The 13,540-nt window shown below is 33.6% G+C and overlaps 2 protein-coding genes across 2 annotated transcripts; both read right to left on the bottom strand.

The window, feature by feature from the left end:
* Positions 1–2,258: 2,258 nt before the first annotated feature.
* LOC100499742 (uncharacterized) lies at positions 2,259–3,065 on the bottom strand. Its single transcript, NM_001248470.2, has 3 exons — positions 3,007–3,065; positions 2,816–2,912; positions 2,259–2,668 (listed from the first exon to the last, which is right to left on the bottom strand). Exons 2-3 carry the CDS (start codon positions 2,896–2,898, stop codon positions 2,389–2,391), a joined length of 363 nt encoding a protein of 120 aa, NP_001235399.1. The 5' UTR covers positions 2,899–2,912; positions 3,007–3,065; the 3' UTR covers positions 2,259–2,388.
* Positions 3,066–5,635: 2,570 nt separating this feature from the next.
* On the bottom strand, positions 5,636–13,276 carry LOC100783565 (zinc protease PQQL-like). Its single transcript, XM_006584732.4, has 21 exons — positions 12,907–13,276; positions 12,554–12,800; positions 12,339–12,464; positions 12,056–12,193; positions 11,841–11,975; positions 11,475–11,732; positions 11,217–11,354; positions 11,068–11,137; positions 10,748–10,961; positions 10,010–10,115; positions 9,175–9,408; positions 8,641–8,805; positions 8,411–8,560; positions 8,240–8,331; positions 7,855–7,931; positions 7,608–7,696; positions 7,403–7,519; positions 7,210–7,320; positions 6,868–6,948; positions 6,191–6,385; positions 5,636–6,085 (listed from the first exon to the last, which is right to left on the bottom strand). Exons 1-21 carry the CDS (start codon positions 13,113–13,115, stop codon positions 5,987–5,989), a joined length of 3,051 nt encoding a protein of 1,016 aa, XP_006584795.2. The 5' UTR covers positions 13,116–13,276; the 3' UTR covers positions 5,636–5,986.
* Positions 13,277–13,540: the final 264 nt, after the last annotated feature.

Here is a 13,540-nt window from a genome sequence, read left to right as displayed (position 1 = left end):
AACTGAAAATACTTAATTATCTTGAGAAATAAAAAACAACAAAATTATCATTATATTTAAATAATTAATATATGAGTAAATAGTCTTAGTGTAAAGGTTTTTAATACTTTCAAGTTTCATCTGATCGAAAATTCACATATATAAAAATAATAATAACTTTTATAATAACTGTTTTATAAATTATATCATCAATTTTTTTTTTTGGCGTTGACAATAAATAAAAATTAAATTCTTTTTGGTAGAGACTCAAAAAGTAAAAAATCACTTATTAAGTTGAAACAAATTCAGTGTCAATTAATTCCTGTTTGGTGGTATAAAATTAAACTCCTACGAAAATGTTAGTGAATTTTAAGTAATTATTATATGATCTCTAATAGTTTATAGTTTTTTTTATTTGCCAATTTTTAGTTTTTACATTCGTAAAATGAGAATTATACTTATGTTTGTCTCTCACACTCATATCACGTATTAAGAGAAAAAACAATCGTTAGATTAGTAACTTCAGTTGCATGTTTAATTATAAACTATAATTCTTATGCAATTTCCACTGACAAAAAAAATTCTTATGTAATTTTCTTCCTTTTCTAATTATAGATCATGTGCAATTTTCTTAAAGAAAAAGCTATTAAAATTTATAATTAAACATTTAATGATTGTAATTTGTAACCAAGTTAATTAATTTTTTACACAAACTTTAGAGTTCTAACAATAATTAGTTATGTCAAAATGAGAACTATTTTTTTTAAGGCAAAATTTTCATTAAACTTGAGATGAGAATGGCCATAAGAAATTACCACCCCAATGACAATATGTACATAAAAACCAGTACAGCATATATCAGTACTTTCATCCCAAAGTTAGATCTATTTAAAACTAAAATTAAGTTACGCAATCATATTTTAAATTTAATTGAAATTCTTTGAACCTAATGAATTATTGATTGGAGTGATTTTACCTGCAGTCTGGGTACGCTTTATATCAAATGACAACGTACAACTTGGTCAGAAGAAAAGAAAAAAAAAACTTGCAGAATAAAATGTAATAAATTTTACTAACTTCCTAATTTATTCTACAAATTTTAATCTTAAAAAACACTAAAATTTTACAAAGGTTTTTGTATGAATAGCTAACAAATCTATGTGAAGCAATTTTAATCGTTAAATATAATAATTTACCCTCGTTTTAAAGGAACACAAAATACGAGAGAAATTATTTATTAAAAAAATACGAGAAATAAAATTTAAAATGAAACTTTTAATAAAAATAATATTCTATAAAGTATTTTTTTATTCTCTTAATTAAACAAAAAATGTCAATATTCGTATTTTGTGGACCCCCTTTCCTCTCATCTTAACCTTAGAGTGTAAGGGGAAAAAAGGAGATGAAAGAAAATCAAGCCAACAGTTTTTGTCAGACTCATCTCATACTGAGATGGTATCTTCCCTGTTCTGCATAACCTACGTGGATGTAAGAAGTTGAACCTGACAATCGCAATGAATCAGCATACGTGTACACGATTGCCATGAGGGTAATCAACAAAGATACTACTGCATTAGCTTAAATACACAAAGCACAATGTCCATACATTTTAGGGGGGTGGATTTTGCTCTCTGATTTGAGGAGATAAAGACAACTTAGTTTGCAGGCATATATTTAGAACCAAGTTGCAGCTGTCTTGGCATTCATCAACATCAATGCCACGGCTGTAATGCAAATTAGGACCGCTAAGAAACTTCATGTTTATGTAGAATGTTACTAATCCATGACCAAGTTGCAAGGAATACTACAGAAACTCTCAAAATTCAAAATTCATTATCCACACCTCACTGTCATCAATTTTAGCTTTTAAAACTCAATCCCCCAAAAAATGATACAGAGCAAGTTAGCTTGACCAGGTTTACACCCACTAATCATTGGATCAAAAGTACTGCTGCCCCTACCAACAGAGCAGAGTTCAACACCCAAAAGCATAGCTTCACTACGGTTAAAATCAAATAATAACATTCGTAATTATCCATTATCTCAGGCCTACAACAATGGACAAATGTTTGGTATCCTACGATAAAATTTTGTTCAGTATAGATTCATTCTGGCGGTTTCAGGTAGCAGTACCTCAAGGACTCAAGCTATTCCCTCTCCAAATTTAGTTATATCGTGTTCTTTTAAGAAATTATTTTCCTCATCCCCCCCAGCAACAAAAAAAACCACAAGGAAAAAAGAGTGTTTAAACTCAAATGCATTGATGCTGATTAATTTTTCCAAGAATCAAAACAGAGGAAGGCAATCGATATTATCAAACTAAAATATCTCCAATGTCTCAACAAAATAAAAGATATTCGCAAATCTGCATCAACTATAAAATAAAACAGATATGTAAGCAATACATAATCAATCTTCATCATCAATAACCTTGGTTCCCAAACCTTTGAGCTCATCCTTGGGGATTTCGACAACAGTAACAAGGGAATATAGCTCTTCCTTTGCATCCTCATCGTCGTTCCTCTTTCGGGCAATGCGAACCCTAATCCTCCTCGGGACGCTCCGAATCCCCTGGCTCCACACAGCCTTGTTCAGCTTCACATCCACTCTCACATCATTCGTCCCCATCGCTTTCTGAGCAAACTTCCGTATCTCCTTAATTGCTTTAGGAGCCTTCTTCTTGAATGTGCTGTTTGTTTACGAATATTAGAAACAAAATCCAGTAAGGCATCTCGCAATGATAAAATTACAGATACAAAATATGAATTAAGAGTTAAGAGTGAGAATAATTCCAAAAACCCTAAATAGGTTTGAAAGAAAGGTTGTGGAGGATTACCAGCCATGCAAGCGTTTGTGGAGGTTGATGGTGAACTCTCGAGTGACGACCTCCTCTTTCCTACCCTTGGCCTTCTCCACCATTGTTACTTACGCACCTGTGCACATAAAAAAAAAAAACTCATATTCGGTTTGTTTTGAACGAAACATATAAACACAAAGAGTTTGCCTTGGAGCAGAGATGATTGATACCTTTCGATTCGGAAAACGCAGCGATGCGGAGAGAGGAGGAAGAGACGGGGGCACTAGAGGCAAGTCAAGAGAGGGGTTTTCACATATATAAAACCCTAATGGGCCTAATGGGTGCAATCTACGGGCCTCGGCATCTAGCCTTTTTTCTTAAGCATCTAATGTAAATGTTTTTTGTTATTATTATTATGGGAATTGGATGTCTAATTCTTTGATTTCTGAAAAATGATACAATATATCATGTTTTATTTTTATATTTATTTTAAAGGCTAAAATACAGGAATAGTCCCTTAACTTATTTTTTTGTTTTAAATTGGTCTTCTAATTTTTAAAAGTTTTAAAATGATCTCCTTATTTTATTCATGATAAGTTAATCCTTTTGAAAAATTGATCGCTTTCAATTTTTGAACTTTTTTATGGATTCAAGACACAAAAATTGCTTCATTATATTTACTTACATGAAAACTATAAAATTCAACTAATGTTTACAAAAAAAAAAACATAAATATAATGAAAATCCCGTGAAAATGAGTTTCATGAATAATAAGAAAATAATGTAACATTGGATTTTTATATTCCCAATTTATTATGAGACTTACTTTTTTATGTAATTGCATTTTTACCTAATTTATGTTTTTTTTGTCTGACCCTTAATTGATTTTCATAGTTTTCATGTAGATGAATTTAATGAGAAAAATTTTATATCTTGAATGAATAAAAAATGTTCAAAATTGTGTTAAAATCGAAAATGATAAATTTGTTGAAATGACTAACTTTTCATTAGTTAAATAAGTAAGAAGATAATTTTAAAAAATAGAGAACCAGTTTAGAACAAAAAAAAGTTAAGAAACTATTTCTATATTTTAGCCTCTTTTAAAAAAACAACTATTAATTTTTTTAACCTTCTAATCTATTAGAATAAAGATTAGAAGATAAATAAAGTCTGATAAAAAATTATTTTCAACTCACCATTCAACCTTAATTATTAATTTGATTCGTATACCTATCTACATTTTTAGTTCTTGAATGAACAAATTTCATGCCTTTTGATCCGTAATTTTTCTTAACTCTATTAACTTTGATTCGTAGGGAATAAATTTGGATATTAGAGTATTTAGGATAACTTACGCAACCAATTCGGCTAGACTTTCTTGGTAACTCCATTAACTTTGGTTGTTATAACTAGATCTCAACATTCGGTTGAATAGGTCGAATTTGGACCCAAAAGGCACAACTGCCAGGAACCAAATTCTCAATTATATGGCCCATATCCAACTGATTTATCATCGAGTTGGTGCGGGTTTGGGTTAAACAGATAAGACCGGGTGGGTTAATTCAGGTTTGGACCTATATTGGTTCATGTTTGTTATTTATTTATTTTTATATTGAACCAAATATTTTTAATCAGTTTTTATAACATGAAATAAGCCTTTACTGGTCTTGCAATTGACGGTTTAAATTTTTTATTTTATTAGTCCAACATTTTTTAGGCATTATTGTCCGATTTCATAATTGTTTTAATTTATTGTAATTTTGGGCCACAATTATTATTTGAACCTTAGCAAATTTTTTTCTTTCAATTTTTACTCATTAAGTATGCCGTGATTCTTGAATTGAGCCATTCAAACATTTGATCATAATGAATTAGGAGTGAAACTACAAATACTGCAAAATTGCAGAAGAAATAAATCAAAATTATTACAAAATTGACAATTTAAAGAAAATAACTGCAAGAGTCCACAAATAAATTTCAGCTCATTCTCCTCACAATTATGATTCGTTCTCTTAAACAAAAAAGAATAAGAACAATTAGTAAAGTATTTATAATAAAAACAAGCATATTGCAAGGGTAAACGACACTAGGGTTAGGGTAGAGTGAAAGCCAAAATAATTAGAGTAGCTTATATAGGAAAGGCTTTTTTTTAATGTTTAAGTGATGTAATCGGTCGGGTTCCGGTATTGCGGTTGACAATAATCTTGAACCGAGCCCGACCCTGTAAACCCGTTTTAATCCGAATATTTTAACGGACAATCCCGACTACCCGCTTTAAATCGCCCGCTACTCTAGGATTGGGCTTGGGTAGGTCGGTTTCAGACGGACCAATGTTTTTTGCTCACCCCCAGTTATAACCATGCTACAATCTTTTTTTAAAGAAAATATTCACAAAATATAAGTATTGTCGAAGAAATTTTAGTAACTTAAAATTGTCAGAAATATTTTACAATTGATTTGAACTCTGAAAAATAAAATAATTTTTTTAATAAAAAAGTGACTAAAAATTAATCTTTTATAAAAGTTAATTGGAATAATTTTTACTTTTACAAAAACCGTAAAAAAAAAATCTAAACACTGCCTAATTTTAAAAGTACATTTACATTTCTTTTTTCACTTACATTATTAGTTGAAAAGAAAAATTGATATCCAATAACATTTTGACAAAATATTATTTTGAATTGGCTTAAATATGTTTTAAATTCGTTTTGAAAAAACATATTTAAGCCAAAAAACTTTCTAAACGAATTTAAAACATCATTTTTTATATAATTAATTCTATCAAAATCTAAACCAAGTGAATACTCTCCTAAAAGTTAACAAATAAATTTCAGCTCTTTTCCCACACTTGAATCAATGTGCCTTGAATCACCAACCCTCTTATTCTGCATACTTGTTCGAGAACTGTCAACCAGAACTACTACTTTCGGAAGGATTAGAAAAATAACCAGAGTTATGGAAGCAATGTCGCGCCACCATCCGGTTTCCCGTTCCTTTTGTAAAAAAGCAAGAGTAGCTGCACGATACAATCCTCTGCAGCACAAATCAATGTACATTTGTTTCATTTCAAGCCTTCATCGGGGCCACGTAAACAGACCTAATTTGCCTCCTAAGTCATCACTAACCAATATATTACAAAACCTACTCTCACAATGTTATGTACGTTTGGTGTCTTGAGTGAAATAAAGAATTGCAAGTGTTGGAAAACTTCTAATTCGCGGCTCTGCTAAGCAAATGTCTGCTATTATTTTGGGCACGTCTCCACAAACTGAATGCCAAAACTGCTAGGCCAGTAACTCCTGCCAAAATCTGTCACAAAAAACTGTAATCTATTAATATGGTTGTTTCCTATACATCTATCTATCTATCTATATATATATATATATACCTACAAGAGGCTTGTATATAACTGACCTTTGCTTCTCTGCCATAGTTTGTTCGAGCAGATTGGATTACAGATTTCAGCAATTGTAAAGGAGAAGCCTTGGGCATTAGAATCACAACAGTATACTTGTTTTTGCAAGGAAAAGGCAATATTCTTTTTAGTGCAAACTGTGCAGTCGATGGTGTAAGGGATGATCTAACTTTTGATCGCCCTTCATCTTGAATCTGCAGCAAAGACAATTGCACAATTAATAACATTTATTTGAGTAAACATGATTCCATAAACTATGCAATCATCACAATATGCAGCATACAAACACTCAAACAGTTCATCAGTTAATTAAAAAAATGCAGCTTATGTCAGGATCCATGGTACAATTTTGATTTTGTAATATGATTATGAAAAGGGGGGGGGGGGGGGATGATTATTTACTTAGATCATACCGTGCAAGCAACGTCTGTCACATTCAATTGTCAGAATCAAAATCAATTAAAGGAGACAGATTTTTTTACATATATTCATTCTAAATTTCATTTCAAACTAAACACTGGCCATAAAGCAACACACTAGAACTACAAGTTAGAATTAATTCCTTTCTGATAGTCTGAGGAAAACCAAAATGCAAATAGTAATCCTCATGATAGATAGCATCTCAATTTATTGAAATGGAAAATACAAATACAAAGACAGTGTAATAGTGACTAACCTCAAAAGAAGTGCCAACATCACCAGAATAGACTCTTGATTGATAGCTGTGCAAAATCCTATCCAACCAGTAATAATTTTCCTAAAAGACACGTGCAAATAAGAAAATAAGAAATCAAGAGGGTAATGTTACTTCCATCCCTTTCATCCATGAATCTGAATGCTTCTGTGGATACAAGAGATGTAAAGATACAGGAGCTTATAACTTTTATCATTGTTTACAGACGAGAATTCAGATGGGTGTTATTAGAATCCATATGTCCAGGTCTATCTATTTTGTTCCATTGACTCCATAGTAAAAGGCTACGATGCTAATAAGACAAACTTCAAGAGACTAACTAACCTGCAGTCCATTTTCATGAGCTCGTTGCTCAATTTCAAGTATGGTTGAAACATCCTGTTCTGAAGGCCCTTCTTCTTGAAGGCGTAACATTTCATCCAAAGCAATATCTACCTGTAAGAGATTTACAAGACAGTAATTTTCACCAAGTTATGTATTGAAAAGTTCACTTATTTTACATATGAAGGAAGCTTGCCAGCTTGGAAGATATCTCTGGATCACAAGAGAAATTTATGCTAATGTCTCCACGAACGTCACCTATTCTTGAGGGTTTATTACCACCAAGAAATACTGAAACACCTACAGAGTATATCTGATGCACAGAGGTAAAGCCTTAGAAATAGTAGAAAACCATATATGACAACTGAAGGAAAAAGAAAAAGATAGTAAAGCATATACACCTGCCCAAGCTTGAAACGGAGAACCTGCATTATTTTTGTTTCAAGAAGCTTGCTCAAGAACCCAACAAAGTGAATCTCTTCCACCTGCCAAATCAAGCCCCCAACCCCCACACAGGACCAAACACAGATTATACATGTTATTTGTAAGAGTCAGTAAATACATGTTATATTTATTATTTTATAGAAATTTCATAAATTCAGAAACTAGGGGGGGAGGGGGGGGGGGGGGGGGGGAAACACCCCCGGGGCCCCTTTTTCCCCTCCCCAGGAAAGCATATCTGCACCAAACACTGTGCTTCTACCATAGGACTCCAAACCACTTCTCTACAAGCACAATATGGTTTATTTAGAAGATGCATCCACTGAATCCTTCAAAAGTGTATCAGCATCCATGCACATTTGTTAATGTAGAAAAATGTTTGTAACATCCAGATTGTCAAAAAGATGCAATAGCGAAGTGAAAATACAGTCTTTTCCAAAATATGATGCCTAAGCATGGTCTATTTTTTTTTTCTTTTGTAAAACATAGTACAGTTCATTTGAGAGCCTAATAAAATATTCACATCTTTTCCTGTTGGTACAACACAATTATCATAACACCTTTTGTTTGTGAACACAGTGCATTGATGTACCTATGGATTGACGTCGGAAAAGTGAAAGGTAATCCTTTCAGTTCATCGCGGTTAAAATGCATAATAGGTTCAGGAGGTTTTGGAATTCCACCCTGCATGGAAAGAAATCAATAGGTATAGAATAGAATAGTTCAAGGTCTCTTGGCTTTTGTTTAATGGATTCATACTCACTAGGTACTGCAATATCAAGGGCATTGCAATAGTGGGATCAATGTTCCCAACAATCACAATGGTAAAAGTTGATGGATCTTTGAAACATGTGCTGAAGAATTCACAAGCTTTCCGTGGATCAACCTTTTGCAAGTCACTTTTTCTAATAGGCTGCAAAACAGACAATATGCAGAAAGTCAAAAGTAGATCATTTAGTCAATGATTTAATTGATGTCAGAAAATAGTCATACCCGGAAGAAATAAGAGTTTCCATAGTTAAGCTCCTTTACACGGTTTGTAAAAGCAGTATATGGATCCCTATCTTGAGCAGATACTGCTTCTTCAGCCATTTGCATGACTATTTTAACATCTTCTTCACCTGGTGTTAAATTTGTTGTAAACAGCTGATAAACAAGCTGGAAAATAAAGAAATAAATGAATGACATCAGAATAGGTAGAAAGAAGATAAGCATAACATAAAATAGTGGAATTGACGTGTGTGTGTTGGGAATACAGAATAGAAAACAGAGAAAACAAAAGAAATATTAGGGCCTGCTTACTTCTGTTTTTTCTTGTTTTAATTTTCTTTTTCACTTTTAATAACAAAACTGATACACTGTTTTCAAAGCTTTGTACAGGAAACAGAAAAAATAAAGTTGTTTTCATTGTTTCCTGTACAAATATTTGAAAACAAGAAACAAATTGAAAATAAGGTGTCAATTTTGTAATTAAAAGCAGTAACAAAAAATGTTTTCTGAAAATTTTGCTAATTATATCAAATATACCTGCAAAGCAGTTTCTAGGTCTGAAGGTGAACAATCACCATAAAAAGTTCTCATATATGCACCAATCTTGGTACCTACTTCAGCTCTCTTGCCAGCAAGCATATCCATCAGGACAGATGGTCTATAACCAAACACACCAATTTCTCCAGCAATAGTAGGTCCCATTGAACAAGAGAAGTACTCATTCTCTGGGAGTTCAGATAAGCCCCCATATGAATACCCGGTGAAGATAACCTGTTAAGACACATCTATAGATTAGAACTGATATATTTATTCATGCTAAAATTCTAACATCACCATTAATAATGAGACACCACTCATGGAAGTATGAGTACCAGCTGATGCCTAATCATAAACGCATGTGTATGCTAATTAAAATTTTGAAATAGTAAAAAACATGGAAACTCAAATCTCTTGCACTACAGGCAGCATAAGAAGCTCTGGTTTAATTTTATTTTGGTTCAGATTACTTCTTTCCCTTTTCTTTTGGATTTTGGACAAATATGATTGACAGATTGCCCTTTCAAAGACATTTGAAATTTTCTTAGTTTCAGATACTAATGTAACAATGCTATATACTTTTAGGGACAAAAATAGTGATTTACACAATATCTTAATTATAGCTAACAAAACTAACATTTTCCGAATAAAAAAAAACACAATATCTTAATTATACTCTGTTAGGGTCACATCATATAATTTACCAAATTTGAAGCAAGTTGTCATTTGATACCGTAACCAGATTGATACAGAAGTTTGTCAATGTCTATTCAAGAAATATGTATGAACTATGACCATGATAAATTTTATAAGAAATGCCTATGAGGATTGGAACCTGGTCATCAAGAAAGTCTGTACGCTTATAGCAGATCCGCATGCCATTTGACAGAATCAGTTCAGTAGCTCCAATATTTGAATATTCCAATTCCTGCACAACATGCCTAATTTGAAGACGGGGGAGGGAATGAGATTAGAATGTGATTTCCTAAACATAAATTTAACTGGAAAAAAGACCAGACTAGTCATAATAATCATTGCACAGAAGAGGCCACATTCCAGAAGTTCATAGAAATTTGATCCATATGATAGTTTAATAACTGGTATACTAAACCCTTCATTACATATGGAGTATCAGCTGGTTAAACAGATGATACTGGTTATCAATACTTAGAAAAATCAAGATTTTAATGAAACAGGGTTTAACGACAAAGTAAATAAAAAGAACCATCAAAGGCTTCAAAGCTTAATGCTTTACACATTTGTAAGATCTTTTGATAACGACTAAAACTGTAAGTGTTAGCTCATAGGAAGAACAGGAAGAAACATGTCATTGCCAACCACGCTTTCATAATAGGATAAAGTTGCAAAGTCTGCATAAAACAGCTACCTAGGAGCTACTTAATAACAGCAGAGGGGAAACTTGATTAAGTGAATTGACAACAAGGATTACAAGGATATATGCACATGTGACTATATGGGGTGGGCCAGAAATCAGAGAGCAAAGAACTATATTGGCAAATGAAAATGTAATGTGCAAAATAGAGAAAGACATTCATGGTTGAATCGAACTCACCCCATATTAGGCTTTGTAGTGACAATTTCTTCTGGAACATGTTCATCGTCCCAAGGAGAGATTCTACCCTCTTCCTCAAGAAGATTGACTTTCTTAACAACATTTTTCAGATCATCAAGCACAGCAAATGGTTGGGGCTCGATAGTCTTTATGACACAGCTACACGATGTCCTTAATTTCTCAGAACACTTAGAGATCTCTAATGTTGATATATCTAATGGATATAAATAACTAATATAAGCTCAATTATAAGGCCTCCCAAACTTGATTTATCCAGAAATTTGATATCAAAAGAAAAAGCAGAAGATATATGAACTCACGTGGTAGAAGAGTCTTTTGGAGTTGAGCCTCATACTCAATCCCAACAACAGGTTCATTGTGGAGAAAATGCTGCATGAACATAGAGAACATTATCTCCAAAATCACCCATAGTTTGTTATGAGCCATTTTAATATGGAAAAAAAAATACTTGTAAATATTCATCTCTCAAGCTGGTAGATTGAATTTGATCACGCTCCAAATAAGCAGATTCAATCTCTGACATTAATAGGGCACGAACTACAGATATTTCACGCTCTGAAAAGCCATGAAGTCTTGCCCTTGCAACCTAAAATATAGCTGTCATAAATATCAAAATAAAAGGGGAGAAAAGAAGGAAACTGAAAGAAGAAAATGGAAAGAGAGAAAGATGAAGAAAATGCAACTTGGGTCAAGATGAAAAAAATACCTCTATTAACATTGATTCCAATGCTTCAATAGTTCCTTTTCTTTTACAAGATGAAGTCATTATATTGGCCTTTAATGGACGGACTAGAACATCAGCAGCCGCAGAACAGGAGAAATAGGGTGGATCATTTCTACGTGCTATTTTAAAGAACCTCTGGTTTAAGGCATAGAGGAACATGGATTCTGCAAGTAAATTACGGTAGTCTTTTACTGTTTTAAGCTCATCTGCTGGCATCTTATAACTAATCATCACTGCAGACTGTTATTAGGAAAACCCAAAGTAAAGTGTTATTCTCCAAGCAAGATAAAATTACCAACAAAAATCCTGTAACTTGCACTAAAAGTTAATGATTCATTACTTACTTACCCCAGCAGCTTCGGATTCAACAAAACATGAAAAACGTGGCTCATCATGTGATGGAACCTGGATTGTTGGTATAAGTGGAGGATCAGGATCGGGAATTTTCTGGCCAAAATGAGTCTTTATCAACTCAACTACATCCTGCAATTGTAAGAGGAAGAGCGATTACAGAAAGCACAATCATGACCAAACAAAACTGCCATATTTCCCATACAAAGCACCTGTGCATCAGAAAAATCTCCAACTGCTATAACCGCCATATTGCATAAATGGTACCACTTCTTGTAAAAATGCTTCACAGTCTCGGACGAAACTGTCCGAATCACTCTCTCTAGTCCAATTGGCAACCTTTCAGCATACTGAAATTCATTACAAACTTTATGAAATAATAATATCAATTGATAAAAAAAATAAAAAGAATTCTCAAACTCAAAAATACATGTTCTAACCATTTTAATTAACATTGACTAATAATAGCAAGTAGCAAGTGTTGGATACAGGCACCTTTGAACCTTCCATCATCAACATCCAATGAGCATCCTGCAGCCTCCCCGTGGCATTTCTGCTTCCTCTGTACTCTTCCATGACAGCTCCTCTTTCCTTCTCCAAGTCATCCTTCGAGACTCGAATCTACACACGTAGAACAATCTTAATTATAAAAACTAGAATAATAAAAAAAAGTTATCCAAACAGAGCATTCTGCGTAGTTGATACGATACTTCTGAACTGAACTCGGCTAAAACCGAAATGGCCTGAGACAACAGCTCCGGCTTGTCGACTGGAACGAGGAGCTCGTAAACGGTGTCGTCGGCGGAGGTGACGGCGTTCTGACAAGCGCCGAATTCGGCTCCGATACTCTCGAGGAACTTGATGATGTCGTGATTGGTGTATTTCTTGGTGGCACTGAAAGCGAGGTGCTCAACAATGTGAGCAACTCCGCGTTCATCCTCTTCTTCGAGAACTGATCTGCCGTGACCGAATTCACAAGCATCGATTCAGCATTGAATTTAATGATTCAGAGTTCAGAATATAGGAATGGAGAATTAGGTTAGGTTGGGTTATTGATTATTACCCGGCCCAAACGGCAAGAGCGAGAGCGGCTCGCATGCGAGGTTTGGAATTGCAGCGAACGTAGTAGCGAAGGCCATTGTCGAGTGTACCGTAGTCGACGCCGACGGGTTGGTCGGAGAGGAGTTGGTCCATGTCGGCGTTGACGAGCTTGAGGGATCGGAATCCTTGTTTCTTCGAGATCGGAGGTGCAGAAGCCGGAAGTAATTCCATTCTTGTTGTTCTTCAGTCTTTCCCGAGACGAGATGAAATATGATATTCTGCGCCACTTGACCACCAGTGCCAGTGACGTTACTACCCACTCTGTCTCTCTCTATGTAAGTATCTTCCTTCGCCTTTTCTTTTCTCTTTCTTTTTCCAAAATAAATAAACGTACGTTGGCAAACTTTCCATTAATTATTTTACATATAAATGTGATTAAATTTGTATCTGAAATGTGGTTAAATATAAATAAACATAATCATATAGTAATTATTAGGCTAAAATACATATTTAGTTTAGTGTTTGTTCAAATTGATACTTTATGTTCCTAATATTTCCAAATTAACGTGGCTGACGGAAAGAATATTTATGTGTCTGTAGTGTTCTTTTAATAATTACAAAATCTTGTTAGTGGGGCTCGGAATTAGCACACCCCA

This window comes from Glycine max, chromosome 8, assembly GCF_000004515.6.
Source record: "Glycine max cultivar Williams 82 chromosome 8, Glycine_max_v4.0, whole genome shotgun sequence".
In the NCBI taxonomy this organism is placed as follows: domain Eukaryota; kingdom Viridiplantae; phylum Streptophyta; class Magnoliopsida; order Fabales; family Fabaceae; genus Glycine; species Glycine max.
The sequence above is the reverse complement of the archived record's forward strand: the minus strand, read 5'-3'. Positions and strand labels throughout refer to the sequence as shown.